The sequence below is a fragment of the Lactuca virosa genome, chromosome 9 (assembly GCF_052849685.1).
Source record: "Lactuca virosa cultivar CGN04683 chromosome 9, Lactuca_virosa_CGN04683_v6, whole genome shotgun sequence".
NCBI lineage: Eukaryota > Viridiplantae > Streptophyta > Magnoliopsida > Asterales > Asteraceae > Lactuca > Lactuca virosa.
Window position 1 is genome coordinate 156859856 of NC_136434.1, and position 23635 is coordinate 156883490.

Sequence of the window (23635 nt, forward strand, 5' to 3'; positions counted from 1 at the left end):
TTTTACATGCTTTTTCAGGAATCATCGAGTAAGTGGCACTTAGGGACACTTCACTTTTAGGAGCATTCGCATGTGTTGTATTTCAATTTACATTGTAATTTCTTTTAAAAGTTGTTCAAACCCATTGTAAAATTGTAACAATTTTTAATACTATGGTTGGTGTAGTCTTTTAACTTTTGCTATGAAACCCTTTATACTGCCACGCCTCGTGTTTCCGCTTTAGCGGGGTGTGACAACTGTCTCCTTGGCTTATGAACTCTCTCTCTCGAAAGAAAGCCCTCCTAGCTACAAAGACCACATTCTCACTAGGTCTGTAGAAGAGGTAACCAAAGGATTTCTGTGGGTAGCCGATGAAAATACACCTCTCACTTCGAGGTTCGAGCTTATCATGAGTCTCGCGTCTCACGAAAGCCTCGCAACCCCAAATCATAATGTGGTCTAGTTTGGGTACTTTACCAGTCCACATCTCATGAGGAGTTTTGGCAACTTTCTTTGTGGGAACTAGATTAAGGATATGGGCGGCAGTCTCTAAGGCATACCCCCAAAATGAGATTGGTAGAGAAGCTCGACTCATCATGGAACGAACCATATCCAACAAGGTTCGATTACGCCTCTCAGCTACACCATTCAACTGCGGTGTCCTAGGAGGTGTCAATTGTGAGACAATCCCACATTCCCTAAGATAGTCGAGGAACTCTGAACTAACATACTCACCACCTCGATCGGATCGAAGCATCTTAATGTTCCTGCCCAATTGATTCTCGACTTCCTGTTTAAACTCTTTAAACCTCTCAAAAGTCTCTGACTTATGCTTGATTAAGTAGACATATCCATATCTACTGTAATCATCAGTAAAAGTCAAATAATAACGATTAGCATCCCTTGTGGCATGTTTGAAGGGCCCACACACATCCGTGTGTATAAGATCCAACAAACCTTCACCCCTCTCACAAGAACCTGTGAAGGGTGACTTTGTCATTTTTCCAAGTAAGCATGATTCGCAACTATCATCTGACTTTAGGTCAAATGACTCCAAGACTCCATCCTTTTGGAGTTGGCCTATGCGTTTCTTGCTTATATGTCCAAGACGACAATGCCATAATGATGCTTTATCCAAGTTATTATCATTAACAGAATCAATACACAATACATAATTTCCTAAGTTATCAACCACATATACAGTTTCATACACACCATCACAAGGTAATGCTTTAAAATAAAGAACACTATTAAAGAAAGCATTAATCGAACCAACTTCATTATCAAATGAAAAGGTGAAACCTTGTTTATACAATGCATGAAAGGAAATAATATTTCTTGCCATTTCTGGCGAATAACAACATTTATTCAAATCTAAACTAAACCCACTACTTAGCGATAAAGTATAAACTCCAATCTTGGTGACAGGTAAAGCTTTCCTATTCCCCATGATTAAGTTTATTCTTCCATGCTCCACATTCTCACTTCTTCTTAGTCCCTGCAAATCAGAACAGATATGAATACCACAACCGGTATCAAGGACCCAAGAGTTAGAATGGGGTGAGTTATTAGATAAGATAGTGTAAATACCTGCATGGTTGGGTTTAACTTTCCCATCCTTCACATCTTGCTGGTACTTTGGGCAGTTCCGCTTCCAATGTGACTTTTCATGGCAATAGAAGCATTCAGCCTCTTTAGGGTTAGAAGAAGGAGTGACAAAACCTTTCTTGGTTCCACTTGAAGAAGAGCCATCAAGGGTCCTAGCCTTGGTACCCTTCGAAGAGCTCTTCCTCTTCTTCCCTCTACCTTTCCCGATTGCCAAAACCGGGGCGGAGTTTGGAGTAGGAGTGTTAACAACCGACTTACCCTTAAGACCTGTTTCTGCGGTCTTGAGGAGTCCCTGAAGTTTGCTGAGTGTGACCTCTTCCTTATTCATGTGATATGTCATACGGAATTGATCATAGCACAATGGTAAGGAGTGCAAAATGATATCTATTGCAAGCTCCTCAGGGAAGTTCACATTAAGCTTCAGCAACCGATCCACATACCTTTGCATTTTCTGCATGTGGCTCGTGACGGATTCCCCGTCCTTTATCATGGTTGTTATGATAGAGCATATGATTTCATACCTCTCTTGTCGTGCACTTTGATGGTATCTTTCCATCAGATCTTGGTGCATTTCAAAAGGGTAGAAGTCCTCATAGGACTTTTGGAGTTCCGCTGTCATGGTGGCCAACATGATGCATGCTACTTTTGTAGCATCCCTTTCATGTGCCCGGAAGTCAGCGATCTCCTGGGGAGTTGCAGTGGTCTCATCAATCTCCTTAAGCTCCTTGTCAAGGACATATTCTTTGTCCTCGTAGCGGGTAATCATCCTGATGTTTCTGATCCATTCATTGAAGTTGGATCCATCAAAAGTGACTTTCCCACACAAGTTCATAAGGGTAAAGGAGCCTTTAGGATTAGAGCCAGAAGCAGCATTGTTTGAAGACATCTGAAAGAAGAGAACAAGATTAGTTTAGATATTAAGAGAGTCCTTAATAAAACACCCAAATGTAATATTAAGGCTAGGATCCAATCACAATATATTATAACTTAGAAGAGGTATGTCGTAATCCAAGCTATAACATATTTGAAAGGTAGGTGAATGACGATTCACCAATTTCCACCATGAAAAACGAAATATAAATATTAGGTTTTTAATTGGTTCTTAGAAATTCCTAGATTCTTTTGAGATTCAATGAACTTTTCAAAGGCATGTTTCAATCTCGAGTGTGCCCTCCAAGTTTTGTGACTGGGATACCGAGGATCACAAATCGAGGTGTGAAGTAACCATGCAAATCACTTGGTACCCTCAAGGTTTATCACTCAATCGATGTGCCGGTAAACCACACACGCTCCACCGATGCTATGGTAAACCTTAAGTCACCCTTTACCTACCTTGTTAAGTCCAAGTTAGTGTGCCGGTTAACCACACACGCTCCACCAACGACTTAAACAAAGTGTAAAGTGTAATTTCATGGATTAGCACCTTATTCACATTTTCCTAAAGTAACTAAGATTGGGAATTTAATAAAAGCATTTAGTTACTTTATAATATTCATCATACTTTTAATGAGAATTTATAAGTCCTTGTCTTACCCGTTCGGCTAACGACCCTCCACCGATCAAGGAAGCGGTGGGTGAGAGTGGACACCCATTAAGTTGCCATTTTATAGGCAACAACCTTATACCCCCCTTACAGACCGGCTTCGTGAATGAGGCGTACTAGCGGTAAGACGACTTGACGTTATACATATATATATGAGTAACTTATAATATTATAAAGTATAAGGGTTGAATTTTAACTTTTAAAATTCTAAGGGTTGGAACTAAAGTTTTAATCAAGACTTTACATGTTCCAAAACTTGAGGGAAAGTTTTGTAAACTTCCAAAACTTTTCATTTCTTATAACTTATGAATTAATTGAGTAATAAAAATGAAGACTCTTCATTTTTATAACTCTTGTGTTCTTTTAATGGCTTTAATAAAAGTGAGACTTTTGGTTTTCCATAACTTGAGGACAAGTTATGGACTCCATTAAAACACATTATGATCATGAATTAAACTACCATGAAGGTTACAAACAATTCCTATGATCATCTAATCTTCATAAGTTCAAGAACATGAATATGAACACTTTCAAGAATCAAAAATTACACTTAAAAAAAACTTGTAATTTTAATAATTGCCATTGTAAATGGACTAGCATAAACATTACACCATCTAAAACAAGCTTTAAAACATCAAAACAGTTTAGGGTAATGTTTCTAGTCCATTTCCAGCAACAAATGTGCAAACTTTCATACGAGCAGAAAACAGAAAAACGATTTTTTTTTCAAGCTGTTTGCACACAAAAAAAAACAACAAACAAACCTAGGCTCTGATACCACTGATAGGTTTTGAGCATTCTAACACTTCCTAAGTGTACATGCAACCCTAATAACCTTGGATCTATGTTTGTCTAATAATCATGCAAAGTTGAATTCCAAGGTTATATTTCTATCTAGCATACATGGGGAACATTTTTAACTTGAATGAAAGATAGAATAACTTACCTTGTTGTTGATTATGATCCTTGAAACCTTGTGAGCCTAGCACCCCAAGTGTGATGCCTCAAATGCTTCACACAACACCAAATGCAAAGGAGTAAACTTTAGAGAGAATACACACTTCTAAAATCGGCCTAGCCCTCTTGTTTCTTAGTGTCGCCAATTTTGGTGGAGAATGGGTTTCTTATATAGTGTTGACACATCTAGGGTTACACCATGTAAACCCTAATGTGTCATGACTCTTCATTTCCATGACCCATGGGTTTGTAACTCCCATGGAGCATCCTATGGGTGGAACCCAACTTGATAATCCATGGAGCCTCTTAGCCCACTATATAAGATATGGAAGATTTACATAATCTACCCATATATTTAATTAGTTATCTTTTGATCACTTAATTAATTCTAAATTAATTCTTGATCAAACTAATTAAATAATATTATTAATATATTAGAACTTATAATATATTAATAAACCATAAGTGTTATTTCTCTCATTTTAGTTTATCTAATTGCATGGTGCCATGCAACCCAAATGGACCATGCCGGGTCGGGTCAAGTACATACCAGAAATAGTTATGGACTTATACACCTTATCCAACAATTTGTTCGGATCTATGGTCTGTTGCCGACCGGATCTAGAAACCTTATGTGTGTAGGATTCTATGCGTATGATTACGAGATTAGAACTAACATGTAAACGTTTCGGAGTGATAAGGGAATTGACATGTCTAACAAGGATAAAGACCTAAATTCACCTTATTCGATATATATATTTTATTGGGAAGAACTCGAAGTGGAGCGGGAAATGCAAATAGAAACCAACAACCTCAGCCCCAAGTGGTGGAACAGGTGCCTATAGTAGGAGCTACACCAGAACCCATCACTATGGTTGGAGTACGAACTATGATTCAGACCATGTTGGCTGAACAAAGGGACGAGTTGAGGCAAATGTTGTTGAAAAACATGGATGAACCTTCAGCTCCTGTTGAACAACGTGAACTAAATGACGATCGATCTGAAGAAGGGAACAACAGCATATCGGTTGGTCATAGTGAACCACTTGTGGTTGGGAGGAATAACCACGAGGGTAGAGTGGAGAGAAATGGGTGCAAGTATAAGGACTTTATGACTTGCAAGCCATCGACCTTCACTGGAAAAGAAGATCCTGTCGGAGTAATGGACTGGATCTCGGAAATGGAGTTGGATTTCATGACTTGTGATTGCCAAGGCAAGTTACAAACCACTTTTGCAGTACATCAGTTCAGGGGTAGTGCTGCTCGTTGGTGGAACACATTGGGGAAAACCCTAAGCCCTAATGAGCCACTGCAAATGACTTGGGCAGAGTTCTTGGTGCACTTTAAGCGCAAGTACTGCTCGGCCCAAAACGTACTTGAGTTAGAAAACCAATTTCTAACGTTACAGAAGGGGAGTATGACCGTTGACGAGTATACGAATAACTTCACAGACAAAATGGAGTTTGCTTTGCGTATTGTCCCAGATGAGCTGTCGAAAATTGACAGGTACGCAAAGGGACTTCCATGGGAGTATGCGGTGCCAGTACATCAGGCACTTACTTTGGAGGCAGCTATCTGGGCTGCCAAGTATGTTGAAGATATGATTAAGGGGAGAGTCGCCAGCAAGGTTGAAGTTGGCGAAAAGAGAAAGTTTGAAGGAACGTCAGGTTCCAATAAAAAGAACAAATTCTCGAAGTCTGGTTCGAGAAAATTCGGAGGAGGGGCCGAAGCCAAGTGGTGTGACAAGTGTAAGAAGAAACATGTTGGGAAATGCAGCGTAGGAATCACTTGTTACAAGTGTGGAAAGCCAGGGCATTATGCCAATGAATGCACCTTCACTAATAACGTCTGTCATGGGTGCCATGAAGAATGGCATATTTTGAGGGATTGCCCGAAGAAGAAAGACGCAGCAAAACCCAATCTGCCACCAAAGCCGAAGGCGAGAGCCTTTCAGATGACACTCAAAGCTGCAAAAGAAGAAGTCTATGTCACTTCAGGTACCTTTCTCGTAAACGAATTGCCTGCCCAAATTTTGTTTGATTTTGGAGCCAATTTCTCCTTTATTTCGCATGAATTTGGTAGAAAACTAGCATTGCCTATTGATAGACTAGTTAATGCTTTATTAGTTGAAATTGCTAGTGGCAAGTTTGTACCTGTTAGCCATCGTATGAAAACATCCTTATTGACTTGGATGGGAATAAGTTCCACGAGGAATTATTGCCTATTGAGTTAAATGGTTTCGACATAATTTTAGGAATGGATTGGCTTAGCGCCAATGATGCCGAAATAATGTGTAGGAAGAAGATAGTAAAAGTAAACCCGCCAGAGAAAGAGCCGTTTATGGTGTATGGAGACAAACGCAGAGTAAATTCTGGAATCATTTCCCTAATGAAAGCCAGATAGTGTTTGGTCAAGGGGTGTACATCATATTTAGCATTCGTGATCGATGCTAAGAAGGAAAAGAAGGAGGTGCAGGATATTCCGGTGGTGTGTGATTATCCGGAAGTCTTTCCCGAAGATCTTCCCGGATTGCCCCCTGATCGACAGGTGGAGTTTCGTATCGACTTGTTACCAGGAACGACGCCAATAGCCAAAGCACCTTATCGATTAGCACCAACCGAAATGAAAGAACTTATGACACAACTTCAGGAGTTATTGGACAATGGTTTCATTCGACCTAGTTCATCGCCTTGGGAGCCCCTATGTTATTTGTAAAGAAGAAAGATGGGAGCATGAGAATGTGCATCGATTACAAAGATCTGAATAAAGTGACCATAAAGAACAAGTATCCGTTACCGAGGATCGATGACCTGTTCGACCAGTTGCAAGGTTCGAGCTATTTCTCGAAGATCGATCTTAGGTCAGGATACCATCAACTAAAGGTGAGGGAGCAGGACATCGAAAAGACTGCGTTCAGAACAAGATATGGACACTATGAATTTTTGGTTATGTCGTTCGGATTAACCAATGCCCCAGCAGCTTTCATGGATTTGATGAACAGGGTTTGTAAACCATACCTTGATAAATCCGTGATAGTATTCATAGACGATATCTTGATCTATTCGGAAAGCAAGCAGGAGCATGAAAAGCATCTGCGTGAAGTGCTAGAAGTTCTGAAAGAGGAGAAGGTGTATGCAAAGTTCTCCAAATGTGAATTTTGGATTCAAGAAGTCTAATTTTTAGGTCATGTGGTTAACCAAGATGGAATAATGGTTGACCCAACAAAGATTGAAGCTGTAATGAAGTGGGAACAACCAAAAAGTCCCATGGAGATTCGAAGCTTTTTAGGATTAGCCGGATATTATCACCGATTTATCCAAGGCTTTTCTTCGATCGCTACTCCATTAACAGCTTTGACCCATAAAGGAGCTACTTATGCTTGGAATGAAAATCATAAGGAAGCCTTTGAAAAGTTAAAGAAGAGATTGTGTGAAGCACCGATTCTTTCGTTACCTGAAGGAGTTGATGACTTCGCAGTTTATAGTGATGCCTCTGGAGTTGGGTTAGGATGTGTTCTGACCCAAAGGGATAAAGTGATAACGTATGCATCGAGGCAGTTGAAAGAGCATGAAAGGAACTACCCCACTCATGATCTGGAGTTGGCAGCGGCAGTATTCGCCTTAAAGATATGGAGGCACTATCTTGATGGTACTAAATGCAAACTTTTCACTTATCATAAGAGTCTTCAATATCTCTTTAATCAGAAGGAATTGAACATGAGGCAGCGGCGCTGGCTGGAACTGCTCAAGGACTACGACTGTGAGATACTTTACCACCCTGGTAAAGCAAATGTTGTTGTTGATGCTCTCAGTCGGAAGGTAAATCTTGAAAAGAGAAGGCCAAGAGCGCTGAAAATTGAAGTCGTCTCGACAATTGTGGAAAGTATAAAGAAAGCTCAGGAGGAAGCTTTGGAGAAAAATGACCGGAAGGAGGAACGTTTGGGAAAAACATTGGTGTTTGATACAAACTGTCAAGTATTGAAGGTATTCAAAGATATGATTTGGGTACCTAAGACGGGAGGAGTAAGAGGTCTTCTGATGGAAGAAGCTCACAAAACCATGTACTCGACTCATCCCGGCAGTACGAAAATGTATAGGGATCTAAAACCCTATTACTGGTGGCCGACGATGAAGCTCGATGCTGCTAAGTATGTGGCCGAGTGTGTAACTTGTGCTAGGGTTAAGGCACAACATCAGAAACCGTATGGGAGTTTAGAACCTTTACCTGTACCCATGGGTAAATGGGAGGACATTACCATGGATTTTGTGACTAAACTGCCCAAAACAAGGAACGGTCACGACATGATTTGGGTGGTCGTTGATCGCTTCACTAAGAGTGCGCATTTCATAGCCGCTAACGAGAAATGGTCTATGGATAAACTTACGAATTCTTACGTGAAGGAAATTGTGAGGCTACACGGTGTTCCGTTAACGATTGTATCCGATCGTGACAGCCGTTTTACCTCAAGGTTTTGGAGGAGTCTACAAGAGGAATTGGGTACCAAGTTGTGTTTGAGTACAGCTTACCATCCTCAAACCGATGGTCAAAGCGAACGAACAATTCAAACATTGGAGGATATGCTGAGAGCATGTACCCTAGAATTCCAAGGTAACTGGGATGAACACTTACCTCTAGTAGAATTTTCCTATAATAATAGTTTCCACTCAAGCATTAAGATGGCACCTTATCACGCTTTGTATGGAGAAAAGTGTCAAACGCCATCATGTTGGCTGGAAGCTGGGGAAAAGCAGTTTATGGGACCTGAAATAGTCCATCAGACTGCTGAAAAGTTAAAGGTGATAAGAGAAAGGATGTTAGCTGCTCAAGATCGTCAAAAGAGCTATGCTGACAAGAAAAGACAACCGATATCCTTCGAAGTTAGAGATTCGGTTTTACTTAAAGTCTCACCGTGGAAGGGACTTATAAGATTTGGTAAAAGGGGAAAGTTGAGTCCAAGGTTTATTGGACCATTTAAAGTTCTTCAGAGGATCGGGAATCAAGCTTACAAGCTAGAATTACCGGAAAAACTGGAGGGTATTCATAACACATTTCATGTGTGTTATTTGAGGAGGTTCACGGGAGATGTGCCCGACATAATTCCGATTTCTGAGTTAAGGTTGGATGAAAACAAGAGGTTGATTGAAGAACCTGAGGCGATCGTTGACCGTAAGACTATGAAGTTGCGACGCAAGATGGTTGATTTAGTGCTTGTGGGCTGGGAACATACGAATGGGCCAAATCTCACCTGGGAAACGGAGAGTGACATGATGAGTCGCTACCCGCAGTTGTTTGTTGGTGTGTGATTCCGGGGACGGAATCATCCTAAGGGGGAGAGAATTGTAACACTCGTGTTTCTAGCCTAGGCATTAATCTTGATATGATAGTCTAGGTTAACCTTTATAACTCATTTTGAAGAAATGAAAAAGGAATTATGTGAATTCTATGTGTTTTATGTGTTTTATGCTTAATTACTAGGAGTTAATTAATTAAGAATAAAAATGAGCGTCGAAAATAAATATTAGATAAAGCCGATAACTATTAAGAAAGTGGTCGTGACAAGGATTACGGATATATAAAGAATACCGAAATCCGAGTTATAACAAAAAAGTTATGACCTGTCGAAGTTTCACGACAAAACCGGCATGGTGCTGAATGTCGTAAAAAAGTGAGTTTTTGATAAACTACTTTTTAGCCTTAGTGATCTAAACGAAACTCGTAGTGTTCGTTAAACCGAGAGTAGGTATAAAAAGAACACCCAAATCTGACTTCGTATGAGGAAGTTATGATTTTTCGAAGTTTCAGCTTAGCAGTAGACAGCTAAAAACTCGAATTTTAGATGGAGTGATTTTTAGCCAACACGACCTAAACAAGAATCGAAGGTCTCATAAATAGTAGCACAACGGTAAAAAGTCTGACGAAAACGGACGTCGGATGAAGAAGTTATGAATTTTTAACGGATTTCCTGTCCCGGTCTGTTAAAAATAATAATATAAAAATAAATTCAAAATTAGCCGACGAAGTCTAAACGGAAGTTGTAGAGCGTAATTTTACCTACGCGTGCATATAAAGAACGTCAAAAACGGAGCTCGTATGCGAAAGTTATGGATTTTAGAAGTTTTGGCGTGAAAAACGAGAAAAATCCCCAAAACCGAGGAATTTTGCATAGGTGGACTTCGGCCACGTGTCCTCGCCTCGCATGTGCCACATGTCCGAAAAAATGTTGAGTCATCCGAGCTTCTGAGCTGATCCAAAGTGGTCCACTGAGAAGGCGACAGGTACCCTCTATCACATGTCCGAACCCTCGCATGAATGCCACGGATCCCCCTACTTCGGACCACTAGGCCTCGATCCAATCAGGAGCTTCCAGCAGCCCCTTCGCACGCGCAGCTCATGTGCGAGCACCTGCGCACCCTCGCCTGCGGACCACACCCCCTTGAACCGACTTCGGACTCCTATAAATAGAGGGGTATGCGAGCCTTCCCGGTTAGTTTTGGAATTTTGCCATATTTAGCCCCCTTTACCATATTTTCTTCATCTTAACATTCCCCAAAGCCCCGGTATCGATTATAACCCCTGGAATACGCCACGAAGTGCCCGAGAAGCCCGGAAAATTTATCTTTTCGGTTTCGAAGCCCGACCTTTGTAGAGCCCGGTTTCACAATAAAACTCCCGGTTTTATTAGAAACGAACGTTTTAGGAAACGAATTGCTGCCTGATTATCATCAAAGCATGTGAGTGTGTAGTTACTTTCACTTTACACATAGATATGAAGTATTTAGCTTAAAATATGAGCTATGTGTAAATATGCTAATTGTGTATGTGAGTGTGTAGTTACTTTCATCGACGATATTTCCCACAGGAGTCCCCCCCTCCCCCCCCCCCCCCCGCAATACATATCAATGATTTTTCCATATGCTAAGTCCATAGCTCTTATTCATCGACGGTATTTCCCACGGGAGTTCCCCCGCGCAATACACGTCAATGGGTTTTTAGAGTACAGCTAATGAACATATAGTTCATTCACTTACAGGTTGCAAGCCTGTTAGTGTTCTACAGACTGTCTAGAATAGTCCATGGTTGTCATCCATACTCTGCTGAATGACGGGGGCCAACGTTTGGATAAGGGCTTTTCTCATATTGCACCACTCACGCCAACGTTTGGGTATGGCTTTTCTCATATTGCACCATTCACTCTCAACTCATGATCTATATCACTGATCATCTCATCAATCCAACTCACCTTTCGTCACACACACACTATTTGACTCATGATTTATATCACTGACTCATGAAGCTCGTCCCATCACTTCATAAAAGAAACAAAGACTCCAAAGCTCTTCAAAATAAAAGTATAAGGAAAATACTAATAAAGTACTCACGTACGCTCCCGTACCCCGACACGTAATAATGTCAAAAAGAAGAGCTAACGGATGAACACATAGTTCAAAAACACCTAATGATCATATAGTTCAAGAACACCTTATGAACATATAGTTCAAACATAACTACCGATTACAAGTTTGCTAACGTTCCACTGGACTATCTAAAATAGTCTGTGGTCGTTGTCGATACTCTGTTAGATGACTAGATCATCTTAAACATCGATATCTCTCATCTCTTTTATTTCATCACACATCATCTAATTTATCTACCCATTTTTTAACCAACATATTTGTAGATAAAAATACATACACAGTTTAAAACTTGTATAAAACATCTATTCAACAGTCACCTTAATTAAACAATTAATATAATTACACATAGCACGTATTTTAAATAAAATACTTCATATATATGTGTAAGGTGAAAGTGACTATACACTCACCTGATTTAACGATAACCGGGCAGCACTTCGTTGCCTAAAACGATCGTTTCTAATAAAATCGGGAGTTTTATTGAGAAATCGGGCTCTGCGAGGATTGGGCTTCGAAACAGAAAAAATAAATTTCTCGGGCTTCTCGGGCACTCCGGGACTTGTTCCGGGCGTTGGAAATGATCTCGGAGCATCGGGGGAAGTGGAAATGGTGAAAATATGAGTTTAGGGGTGAAAAAGGGCAAAATCCCAAAATTACACGGGAAGTCTCGCACCCCTCTATTTATAGGGGAGGCTTCGGACCGAGGGGGGCAGGTGGCTTCGGATGCGAGAAGTCAGCAGACATGCGTCGGTCTTCGGACATGCCACGCTTCGGATGACTCAGCGAGGTCGGACACGGGGCAGCTCCTGTGAAGGCCACGTGCGAAGCTCGGACAGGTGGAGGCTTCTAAGTGGACCGAACTTCGGTCCAATGGGGAAGGAGGATGAAGAATTCGGACCAATTAGCGGGTGCCATGCGAGGCTGCCGTCCAATCAGAAGACGCCACGTGGAGGCTGCATGCGAAGGATGACGTGGCTGGCACTATTCATGCGAAATTTCTCGATTTTCGTGCCAGAACTTCTAAAATCCATAACTTTCGCATACGAGCTCCGTTTTTGACGTTATTTATATGCACGCGTAGGTAAAATTACGCTCTACAACTTTCGTTTAGACTTCGTCGGCTAATTTTGAATTTAATTTTTATATTATTATTTTTAACAAACCGGGACAGGAAATCCGTTAAAAATTCATAACTTCTTCATCCGACGTCCGTTTTCGTCAGAATTTTTACCGTAGTGCTACTATTTACGAGACTTTCGATTCTCGTTTAGGTCTTGTCGGCAAAAAATCACTCGATCTAAATTTCGAGTTTTTTAGTTGTCTACTACTAAGCTGAAACTTCTAAAAATCATAACTTCCTCATACGAAGTCAGATTTTGGCGTTCTTTTTATACCTACTCTTGGTTTAACGAACACTACGAGTTTCGTCACTAAGGCCAAAAAGTAGTTTATCAAAAACTCACTTTTTACGACATTCGACACCGTGCCGGTTTTGTCGCGAAACTTCGACAGGTCATAACTTCTTCGTTATAACTCGGATTTCGGCATTCTTTATATATCTGTAATCCTTGTCACGCCCACTACAAGTTTCTTAATAGATATCGGCTTTATCTAATATTTAATTTTGACGCTCATTTTTATTCTTATGTATTTAAACCCTAATAATTAAGCATAAAACACATAATTTTCACATAATATTCACATAATTCATTTTCATTTCTTCTAAATGAGTTACAAAGGTTAACCTAGAATATTATGTCAATATTAACGCCTAGCCTAGAAACACGGGCGTTACACATACCGAAGAGAAGGAAACTACGTGTGACGTATATGCGAGGTTGGGTCGGGGTGTGCGGCCTCGTATGCGGGGCGTACGAGGATAAGATTGAAAACCCTAATTCAAGAGTTGTACCATATATAAGCATAATGTTAAGCCTCCTTCTTCATTACAAGTCAGCCCCCATCCTCTAAAACCCTAGAAATCGTCCTTAATCATTCATGGTGGCATTTTGAGCTTATGGAGTCCATTTTTGGAGTGTTTGGTCCATTTCCAAGAAGGTGAAGTTTGATGCAAAGATGGGGATCAAGGAGAAGCTTATGGATATGGATTTTGTGACTCATTTTCAGCTTGATGAAGGTATAAAGCTTTGAACTTGATCATTGGTGTCTTAGATCTACTATTTATGGGTTTTTGTTCATTTTGGTCCCAAGTATGAGATCTAGTGGTCTTGATTTCATTCCAGGAGCTTTGAGTTGCCCTTTTTAGTGTTTTTGAGGTCCAAGGTCCATAAAGTTGGCACCTTTAGAGTTTAAGACCATCTATGCTGGAGTTTGAGCCATTTCCATGAAAGTAGAATGTTATTTGGTGTTTTGGGGCATGCAAAGTCACAAAGTCAGTGACTTTATGGGTTTAGACGTTAGTTGGGACTCAGATCTGTGGTTTGGATTTGTTGGACCAAGCATTAAGATCTTAATCAGGATTTGGCTTAATGGAGTGGTACGTTGGGCGTATAAGTTTGTACGCGCAACGTACAAGGCAAACAGCCTGTACGCTTAGCGTACAGCCTGCGTACTCGGTCAGATTGGATATCATGTTTGTGGGCCTCGGGTTGGGCCATTTCTTGGACTAAGTTGCTGTGGGCCTCGGGTTGGGCCATTTTCGAATTGTTCCCATTTTGGATTGGTGATCATGTGCTCCCCCCACTGAAAAGGCTTGGGCCCAATTTGGAAAATTGGGCCATAATTGGGCCTTGATGATTATGAGTTATTGGACTATCAGAATGACAAGTGTTTGGACTAGAATAGATGGTTGGGCCTTAAGGTAAGACCATGTAGAGGTTTTAGCCCAATTTGGAAAATTGGGCCATATGTTGGGCCTTGGTTGATTATTTGGCTTTTGGGCATTTAGAGTGTGAGCTGGGCCTTGGTTTTGAACCAAGTTAGGTTGGGTAAAATGGTCCATTTACCCCAAGTGTGGATTTAAGGTTATGCAATGAAACCCAAATGGTTAATTGGGGGTTTTTTTATGATTGACAGTTCGAGGATCAGTCAGCCAGCAGCCAGAGATTTATTCGCGAGACTTCAGCAGTGTGAGGCGAGTCTCCTCACCATACCAATGGGTCAAAGGCACCAAGGCCGTCTCATTATGTGTTGTGAGGTATGCTAGTTGAGTATGCGTTATGTGGTATGCTAGTTGATTATGTGGTATGTGATATGCTAGTTGTCTTTGTGATATTTGCATGAAAGACCATGGGGGGAGCCCATGACACTTGGATATCAGACAATGTGGGGGAGCTCATTTGATTCCAGATAAAGACCATGGGGGGAGCCCATGACACTTGGATATCGGGACCATGTAGGGGAGCCCATGACATTCCAGATAAAGACCATGGGGGGGGGAGCACATAACACTTGGATATCAGACCATGTGGGGGAGCCCATGGTTTTCCAGTAAAAGACCATGGGGGAGCCCATGACACATAGGTGTAAGACCCTGGGAGGAGCCCATGACATCCTCGAGTAAGACCTTGGGGGTGCCCACGGCATCCGTATATGTTTATATGCATGGGTTATGTGATTGATATGGTTTATGTGATTATGTGGATTATGTGGGGTATGCTTTAGGGAACTCACTAAGCTTCATGCTTACAATTTTGTTTATGGTTTCAGGTATCATTGGTTTGGAAAGGAAGGGTCCGGCTTTATCGCAGCACGCACATCCTTGTTTTCCGTAATATGTGATTTTGGAACGAACTCTAATAAATGTTTTTAATTAGCAATGTTTTTGGAAAGCTTGGATTTAAAAGATATTTGTGTTTTGACTATAATAAATATAAAATTTTTACCTTTGATTTTTGGGTCATTACATTTTTTTTCAAAATATTAGAATTTTAATATGAGATTTCAATATCACGATTTTGTATAAAGTTTAAATTACATTTTCAATATTTTATTCAAAATGCCATCGCTTTATTATTTTTTTCCAAGGTTCTAAATAACGTAAGGCGTGACTTGGCGGCAATGTCAAACCTCAAACTTTTCCGAGCCTTGGCGAGCCACGTCGTTTGTAAGGCGTGATTTAAGACGAGAATTTTGCATATAAATCATATTTTTATATGTATTTTCTAATATTATTCATTTTTATACACATATATGAGTCAAAACAGCGTTTTGATAAAGCTTGGCAGCACATACAAGTCTTGGAGTCATGACGAGTTTTTTAGAACCTTATTTTTTTTCTTAATGGCTAATGATGTTTTTGACATTTTGTTTTTTATTTTTTTTATTTCTGGACGCTGGAGGGTTTGTTTTTAATTTATTATGAATTTATGATCCGAATCTATTATTTTAATATATGTATAATATACACAATCATATTAATAAACTAAAAATCGATCCAAAACTAGTGATGTATTTTTTATACATTTAGAATGACATAAAGTTATTTTCTTGTTATTTCATGTTAAACTATCCAAATTGATAACTTTTTAACATGTTTTTCAAAAGAACCAAATAAAACTGTTACTTTCTAACTAAAAAATAAAAAATACAATTTTTTGTATAATTATTATAATTTGGTTGTTGAACTAATTCTTCAAAATTGAGCATAAAATAAGGAATTCCTTAATAACAAAAGCACGACAATGACACTATGTAAATCCAAATATACATGTTCTGTTTAATTAATTATGTCATTTATCATCAGTTTTGTTCGTATATATTTGCCAAAGAAAAAAAATAATGTTATTTATTTTCATCAATTAATTTCTTGAAATTTATTTAATTTGTTATTATATTAGTTGTGAGACTTATGTATTACATAGGTTAATTTAAATAAAAAAAGCTAAATTTATATGTCAAAATATTTAAGAGTTTTGAATTTATAAGAAAATAAAAAATAATGAATTATTATAATAGAATGTTTTTTATCTTTTAAATTTAAAAAAAAATAATTTAAATAAATAACAGAAACTAATGAGCTTTAATTTTGAGAATTTTGAAATTAAAAGATAAGTTCATTAATGAAATTGATATTTATTTATTACTATATTTATTGCAATTATTATATTAAAATATTATATGAAATTTAATAAAATAAAAAAACTCATAAAATGACATGTGAATTCAAAATAACGACAAAATAATATTTAACAAATTGATTGAGAATGACACAAGTAGCAAAAAAAAAAAAAAAAAAAAAGTAGAAATTTTTTAATAATAAGTTTAAATCATAGATATCTAAATGAGAAAATCACATAAATGCCTTACAAACTTTCTAGGGTTGACCTTTTAAGTCCCTAAACTAATTTCGTGTCTTTATAGGCGCATAAGGTTAGAAGCAACCTGTCTTTTTAGTCCTTCTAACCTATTATAACAGGTTTCAGGGACACATAGGCTATTTCCCATTTAAAAGTCAAAATCAGATTTTGACTTTCTCAAAATTGATTTCCATTTTGCTCTTATTATATACAAACAAACCATAAACATCCCCTTAATACTTCCTGGGCAGCCGAATCTATCCTGTAATCATGATTCTTCTCAAAATCAACGTCTTTTCCTGAAGGTGAATGTGGATGCAGTTTGAAAGAATGGAGGGCATATCATGAAGGTGAATGTGGGAGAGTTTTAGATGGCGTCGTATGTCCCACCAATGACATCACATATTTTTAATCTACTATGTCCAACAACCGGAGACCAGGCACGAAACAGAGTGGTTTGTTCGATCTGGTGGTTTTGATTTTGGAATAAGGCTTTGGCTTCAATATATTTACTGTCTCGATTTTGGGTTTTGATTGGTTAAAAGGTAGGGTTTCGATTTTGAATTTTTTGTTTGGTTATTGTGTTACAGTCTCGTTTTGTTGGTAACTTCATCATCATCCCTTCTCCAACATCTATAGGTTCCACCCACGAATCCAAGTTTCTACATCGTGTCTCTATCACACATCTTCTTAAATCAAAATCTTTGCAATTGGTAATGTTTAATTGATAATGAACACATATATGTGAATAATGAGGAATAATAAATTAGTGTTTTGGAAGGTGGGTTCAGACTGCAGCAAAGTTGAAGAAGACTAGTTTTACATACAAAAAAAAAACCATTGAACGACAGTGGTGGGTTGAATTAAGATAACTCCACTATGACCAAGTCAAAGAAATGCAGGGGGTACAAGTTGCTAATGCATGAGGTACAACTTACAAGTTTATTGGATTCTCCTCCCACACACAGAAACACGTGGCGGAAGACGACGCTGTTGTTATCAGCTGCTAGACGTAAAATGACGCCGAGAAACTTCGTATCCAACGAAACAAAAGGGTAATCGTCGATGAAGGATGAAATTATACCAAAATCGTGTTCCAGATTATCGGCGTTCACAATTCGCGTGAGAACCGGTAGCATAGGAGACGAGAAGTTGCCGATCGACATTAGAACGGCAGTAAGAAGGCTCTCTGTTGGATGATTTAGAAATGGGAAAAAAATGGAGCGAAGAAGATGAATAGTATTGGGTTAAAGAATAATTGGTCAACAAACATCTGGTGTGACAAAGGGTAACCGGATGACCCCTTCATTTTGCCTAAAAGGACCTAATCAACTCGACAAAGTGTAATTTGTTCCCTTATAAAGCCACAAAATAAATTAAGTGTCTAAATAGATAAACCCCAAAAACATAATAGGACATATATATGTCATTTTTACTATCTAAATAGAGGAAATAAATATTAATTTGAAGAAAACAATTTTCAACGAAAGCAACCCTCTCTAAGCCCCAAAGGCTCAAACGGTGTTTGCTTGTAGCCACGAAACACCAACCACAATCATCTAACGCATACGGCGTACAATAGCACTCAACTACGCAAATTGCTGAATATACGCCACAATCCTGTTACGACAAACCCTCTTCGCTTCACCGCCACTTGCTTCATTCTCTCTCTACAATCAAAGACTTATGGAGTTTCTAATCAATTAAATTCCCAAAAAATTTCAAACCCTAGCAGAAATTGACAATGGCTTCGATTCATATATTGAAATCCGGTTTATATCCGTTTTCAGCTTCGCAATCGTATTCTCGTAGGAAAGAACGGTTAATTTGTTGTGATGGCAGAAGATTTATCAAGTTCAGGTCAAAATTATTGATTAACAGAAGGTTTACGATTTCCTGCAAGGTTCAAGACTCTGAAGATAACCAAAACAAAGGTATAGCTTCTCTCCTCACATATCTTTACTTATTAGGTTCAAATCAATCGCATGATTAGATCAACAAGTGTAGCGGAGTATCTAATTTGCTGTAATGTATAGTTGTGTGTTCTTTTTCGATATTCTATCAGATGATGAACTTGTAGCGGTTTCACTTTCCATATAACACCTTGAATATGTTCTCTGTTGAATTAAATTCTTCGGATTGAGACATAACAGATCCATTTTTGTGTTTAATTAGCATCTATGTGGTGTCTGATGGAGTAGGGTAGTAGTGGGCCTGTAACTTCTGGTTATTGCAATCTGTAATCCAGTAAGTTCTGTAGAACTGTACTTTATCCTTGAAGTATATCACTCCATATGGAATAGTGTAAACTGTAAACTGTTCAACATAATTGTCTGATCTTTTCATTGTCAACAGGTGAAGAACCTACAGAGTCTTTGTTTATGAAAGAACTGAAGCGACGTGGTATGACTCCAACTTCATTATTAGAGGAAAGTCGGAGCACTTCAAAAGATGAGAACTTTATATACAAAGAAGATGGAGGTTTTTCAAATAGAAATGCTGTGTCAACAGATCTTGAGAAAAGTCTATCTAATCAAAGGGAAAGATCTATGGCTTTGAACAGTGAAGGCCTTGAGGTTCAAAGATTCCTACCTTCTTTAACTTCTTTATGAAATAGTTTTTGTTCAAAAAAAAAAAAGAAACCTTTTTATAAGCCCTCATTCTTTTTAATTATCATAGTCTTTGTGTTATGTATGTATATCAGGGTTTGATTCCACGAGCTAAACTCTTGCTAACCCTTGGAGGAACATACTTCTTGGCATTTTGGCCTCTGATTCTTGTAACTGTGGCATCTTTCTCTGCTGTTTACATTGTAAGCTTTCTGATCTTCATATTTGTAAGCTTTTTAATAGATTTGTTTTTTTTTTTTTAATCAATGTTTTAATTTGCAGTATTTTGGACCAAAATTCGTCCATGATGCCAGCACACGACAAGTATACCTGCCCCAATATGTCGACCCGTACGTACTTCTCGAAGACCAACAGATCTCCCAAACCGCACCAAGGTTAAATTAGTAAATTCAAGTCCACAACTCTCTCTCTCTCTATACATTGTAAAAACATGTAAATGTAACCAAGTTTCATTCAAGACACTTGTAAATACACAATGAAAAGTTACCTCTAGTAACTTTATGTTAAAACTCACCATTCCCAATATCATATAACCCTAATCAATCTAACCAAACCCTAACAAACTTAACCGAATCGATACGGTTAGTTAGGAACTTAGGATACGGATTCAAACGGTTCGAATGATTGAACCGAAGTAATAAGCCCGCGGGTCGACCCGACTGCTGCCACTAGTGATACGATTAAGCATGCGAGACTTAGAATTTGCATCCAAATCCATGTGAATGAGTACTTTCGGATCTTTGCTTGTGACATGTATAATTCTATTGGGAAGTAGACTGATAGTGGCCAAAATGTACCCGCTCCAAGTAGGCCCACAAAGTCGTTGAAGAATGGAAAAATCATTGCTATTATTGTTGTTACGATCACATACGCTGTTCTCCATGTGAGTCTGAAAACGTTGAAATCGGTTCCAAATATCGAGAACTCGTTTGTTATGAGCTTATTTTGTGGCCATTTTTTCTTGCTCCAATTTTCGACAAATCCGAAAAATGGTTGCGCCAATACCTAGAGAATTGATCGCAAAGTGTCAAATATAACATTTTTGTGAGAAGACATGATAGAACTGGTTGTTCTGCGTTTGACAGACTAAGAGTGATATAAGTGGGACAGAGATTGCAATTTTTCCCATACAAAAATGTAAAAAAAGATGGGACATATATTCACTCTTAATCCGAAAAAGATGTGAATGTTTTTATCACTAAAAATATCCCTAAAAAGCTTGTTCAGTCCTGTCCAGTCCGGTCTAGTTTAATCAGTAGTAGTATTTTACTTGATAAGCACCAAGAAGATGAATAACAATGCAAATATTAGCAATATCGATGAGCCAAAACGGATCGTAAAATCCGAATCCAGTCAAGAAGTTTCCGGGTGCATCATTTCCGAAGGCCGCGTATCCGAGCACCCCGCAAAGCATATAGAACACAGTTGATGCCGCGATTCCAATGGCTGTAGCCACTTTCATTTGTTTATTCTCTGGTGGACTAGATTTCAATGTGTCCTGTAATTTTTTAAACGAAGATCACTAAAAATTCTTTTAAGACTGCAACATGAGAATGTTATTTTTATAGGAAATTTTAATCAACTTGCCTGAATCTCGATGAGGACGAAACAAAACGAATAGGCAAAAGCAACATCTCCTAAGGCAGAAAAGGTTTTCCACATTTTCTCCATGCCCGAAAAATCCTTATCAATTGGTCTTCCTGTTATACTCGTCTCTCCAATTCCTTCATCTGTCAACACCAAAAAAAATCTAAATCAATAAAAAGACCAATTAATGATATTTACATATGTCCGGAGTATATTTAGATTAAACTTGACATGATGGGAACTTTATAATGATATTTTCAATGGTGAGATGAGAATGACAATTACTCTTTTGCACAAATAAGAGAGTGACAATTTTTGTCCGACTGACACCAGTCTTAAGTCTCAGTTCACAGTATAATTTGTTCTGTCATGTTATGTATAATATGTGTGACATTAACACTGACCTATGATTTTGGCGATTGAGAGACCGATGCCAATCAACGAGTATGTGAAGGACATGATAGCCGCGATGATTGAGAGGGGCGACAATTTATGAAAATTGGGCACTTGGCTTAAGACGATCTGAATGACTGCAAAAATCACCATAAACGAGTTGTTGTGCACACTACAATCCGCTTGGTGGCCATGTTTATGGAAACAATTTGATTTGTTGATTGCACTGATAAACGAAATGTAAACAAATATAAATACTATTAGAAAACTTTAACTTAATTATGAATGGGAAAAAGGTGATAGTGTTGTGAACTTACGCCATGCTGATGGCAGTGGTGGTGGTGTATCCGATGGTTATTCCGGTAAGAACACCATATTGAGCTATGCCACAAAGCTTGTATTGAAGTGTTCCTAGAATGCGAATAATGAAAATTGTAAATGATTATTGTGATCGTGTAAAAATAAAACTACTGAACTAAATAGATTATAGATTTGGAGTTTTAATAAATACAAGTTTAATATTCAAAATAAAGTCAGGGCATTTAATATATTAAAAAAACAAAGTATATATTCGTTGTGATTTGTGAAAGCAAGTATAACATGTGTTTAAACTTTAAAACGATTTAGTGCACTTTTTACAACGATAATCACTTTTATTAGTATTCTATAACGATAATATTTAGTAATAAATAATTTGTAATTTGTTAAAACATTTATCACATGTAATTTCAGAACCACAGAGATGGTTTATTTGTAAAAATGTAAAATATACAAGGAAAGTACCTTTTAATATACATTCATGATTCGTATGAGATTTATATAGATAAAGATTTTCTTGAAGTTCAAAATTAAATTTATGACAATTAATAAATTAACATATCCTGGTATTTTTTATCTTATTCTTCAAGAATCTTTTTTCTAATCATTTTCATTTTAAAGGCAATCAAGTTTATTACTATTCATTTTTGACCAAACTATACAGACAATCACTTTATTCAGCCGGGTTGGTGGAGCCTATATATGTCCACACATAAATGTCTCTAACGTAAAATTTAAAACCTCACCAAACAATTGAGATATAGTTTTGCACATGTGTCATACTTTCGAGCATATAAAATCTGATTTTATTAATTGATATATTTGGTTAGAAGTTTTAGGAGGAAAAGGTAATATGAAAAGAATTAATAAATGGAAATAAAGTTATATTTTGGAAGAAAAAAAAGAAAAAGAGACAAAAGATTTACCAAGATTGGCTTTTACAGCATCCATGTAAGTATAGTTTCTTTTGCCAGTAACTGGATCCGGTGATCGGTAACAATCAGTCAACAAAATTGATGTAAACATTGTAATGACCGAAAACAAAGCAAGAGTAATCGATCCAGCTATCCATCCCAACTGTGCAAAACACCATGCTAATGATAAAACTCCCGACCCAATCACTGCTGTTATTATATGTGCACTCGCACTCTTCCAAGTTCCTTTATTAATTCCATAAACAAAATATTAACAATCATATAGAATTTCATAGATACTGTCTATATGTAAAATATTGGAGTCCAATATTGTTTTTCCAAAAGAAAGAAAAAAAGACTTCACTTTTATGTGAACTGAACTCACCTGTTCGTTTTACTCTGCCATCATCATCGAACTTCTCGTTAGGAAGATACCCTCTTTCTGCTATTGAAAAACTCGACATGTTTTGCTTTACTTTTCTTTATTTTTCTTGGAAATTTGATGACTGAATATAGAGGAAAAGTTGGGGGAAATGTAGAAAAATGAAGCCGGGAATGTTTAAATTTGATCCCTAGTTTAGGGATACAGTTGAAGAGTGTCCATGATATTTATAGGGTGTCAAAAAGTTGTATGAAGGCGAAGTTGTTTTCTGATGGGTACCCACAAATTTTATATTACCAAATAAAAATAATATAAAATTTAATAGGCTCTAAAAATTCCTTAACATTAACCATACTATATGTTTAAATCTTGTAAACTATAATTTAACATATAATTGTTGGTGATGGAAGAGATTTTACCGTTAGGGTGTGAGATTAAAAAACTTTCTTTTACCATATCGACGAATGCATGTTTTACAACGAACTTATAACCTAAGAAAAAGCTCAAATTAAAAAAAAAAATCGTCTAGGAATACAAATTTAAAATTTTTATTTTAGAACAAAAAACTCTAATCCAAAAAATATTCTAACGGTTTTTAAAAGCCCCCGTCACCTACACCCTGCATAATATAACAAAGTTATTAGGTTCACT

The 23635-nt window shown here is 37.9% G+C and overlaps 2 protein-coding genes across 2 annotated transcripts; one reads left to right on the plus strand and one right to left on the minus strand.

The window, feature by feature from the left end:
* The first annotated feature begins 18301 nt into the window (after positions 1 to 18301).
* Positions 18302 to 19915, plus strand: LOC145136387 (tubulin alpha-6 chain). The gene is made up of 4 exons (XM_079070504.1): positions 18302 to 18694; positions 19116 to 19336; positions 19465 to 19572; positions 19652 to 19915. The coding sequence occupies exons 1-4, from the start codon at positions 18505 to 18507 to the stop codon at positions 19772 to 19774; spliced, it is 642 nt and encodes a 213-aa protein (XP_078926630.1). The 5' UTR covers positions 18302 to 18504; the 3' UTR covers positions 19775 to 19915.
* LOC145136386 (amino acid permease 6-like) lies at positions 19824 to 23171 on the minus strand. The gene is made up of 7 exons (XM_079070503.1): positions 22988 to 23171; positions 22615 to 22848; positions 21688 to 21781; positions 21382 to 21596; positions 20978 to 21120; positions 20661 to 20888; positions 19824 to 20395 (listed from the first exon to the last, which is right to left on the minus strand). Exons 1-7 carry the CDS (start codon positions 23064 to 23066, stop codon positions 19985 to 19987), a joined length of 1404 nt encoding a protein of 467 aa, XP_078926629.1. The 5' UTR covers positions 23067 to 23171; the 3' UTR covers positions 19824 to 19984.
* Positions 23172 to 23635: the final 464 nt, after the last annotated feature.

Excerpts from the sequence above, each read along its gene's own strand:
- LOC145136387 (XM_079070504.1), top strand. The coding sequence starts at position 18,505 with ATGGCTTCGATTCATATATTGAAATCCGGTTTATATCCGTTTTCAGCT. Across the intron at positions 18,695-19,115 it reads TGAAGATAACCAAAACAAAG|GTGAAGAACCTACAGAGTCT; the intron begins GTATAGCTTCTC and ends CATTGTCAACAG. Across the intron at positions 19,573-19,651 it reads CTTTCTCTGCTGTTTACATT|TATTTTGGACCAAAATTCGT; the intron begins GTAAGCTTTCTG and ends TTTAATTTGCAG.
- LOC145136386 (XM_079070503.1), bottom strand. The coding sequence starts at position 23,066 with ATGTCGAGTTTTTCAATAGCAGAAAGAGGGTATCTTCCTAACGAGAAG. Across the intron at positions 22,849-22,987 it reads TGGCAGAGTAAAACGAACAG|GAACTTGGAAGAGTGCGAGT; the intron begins GTGAGTTCAGTT and ends GAATTAATAAAG. Across the intron at positions 21,597-21,687 it reads ACCACTGCCATCAGCATGGC|TGCAATCAACAAATCAAATT; the intron begins GTAAGTTCACAA and ends TTCGTTTATCAG.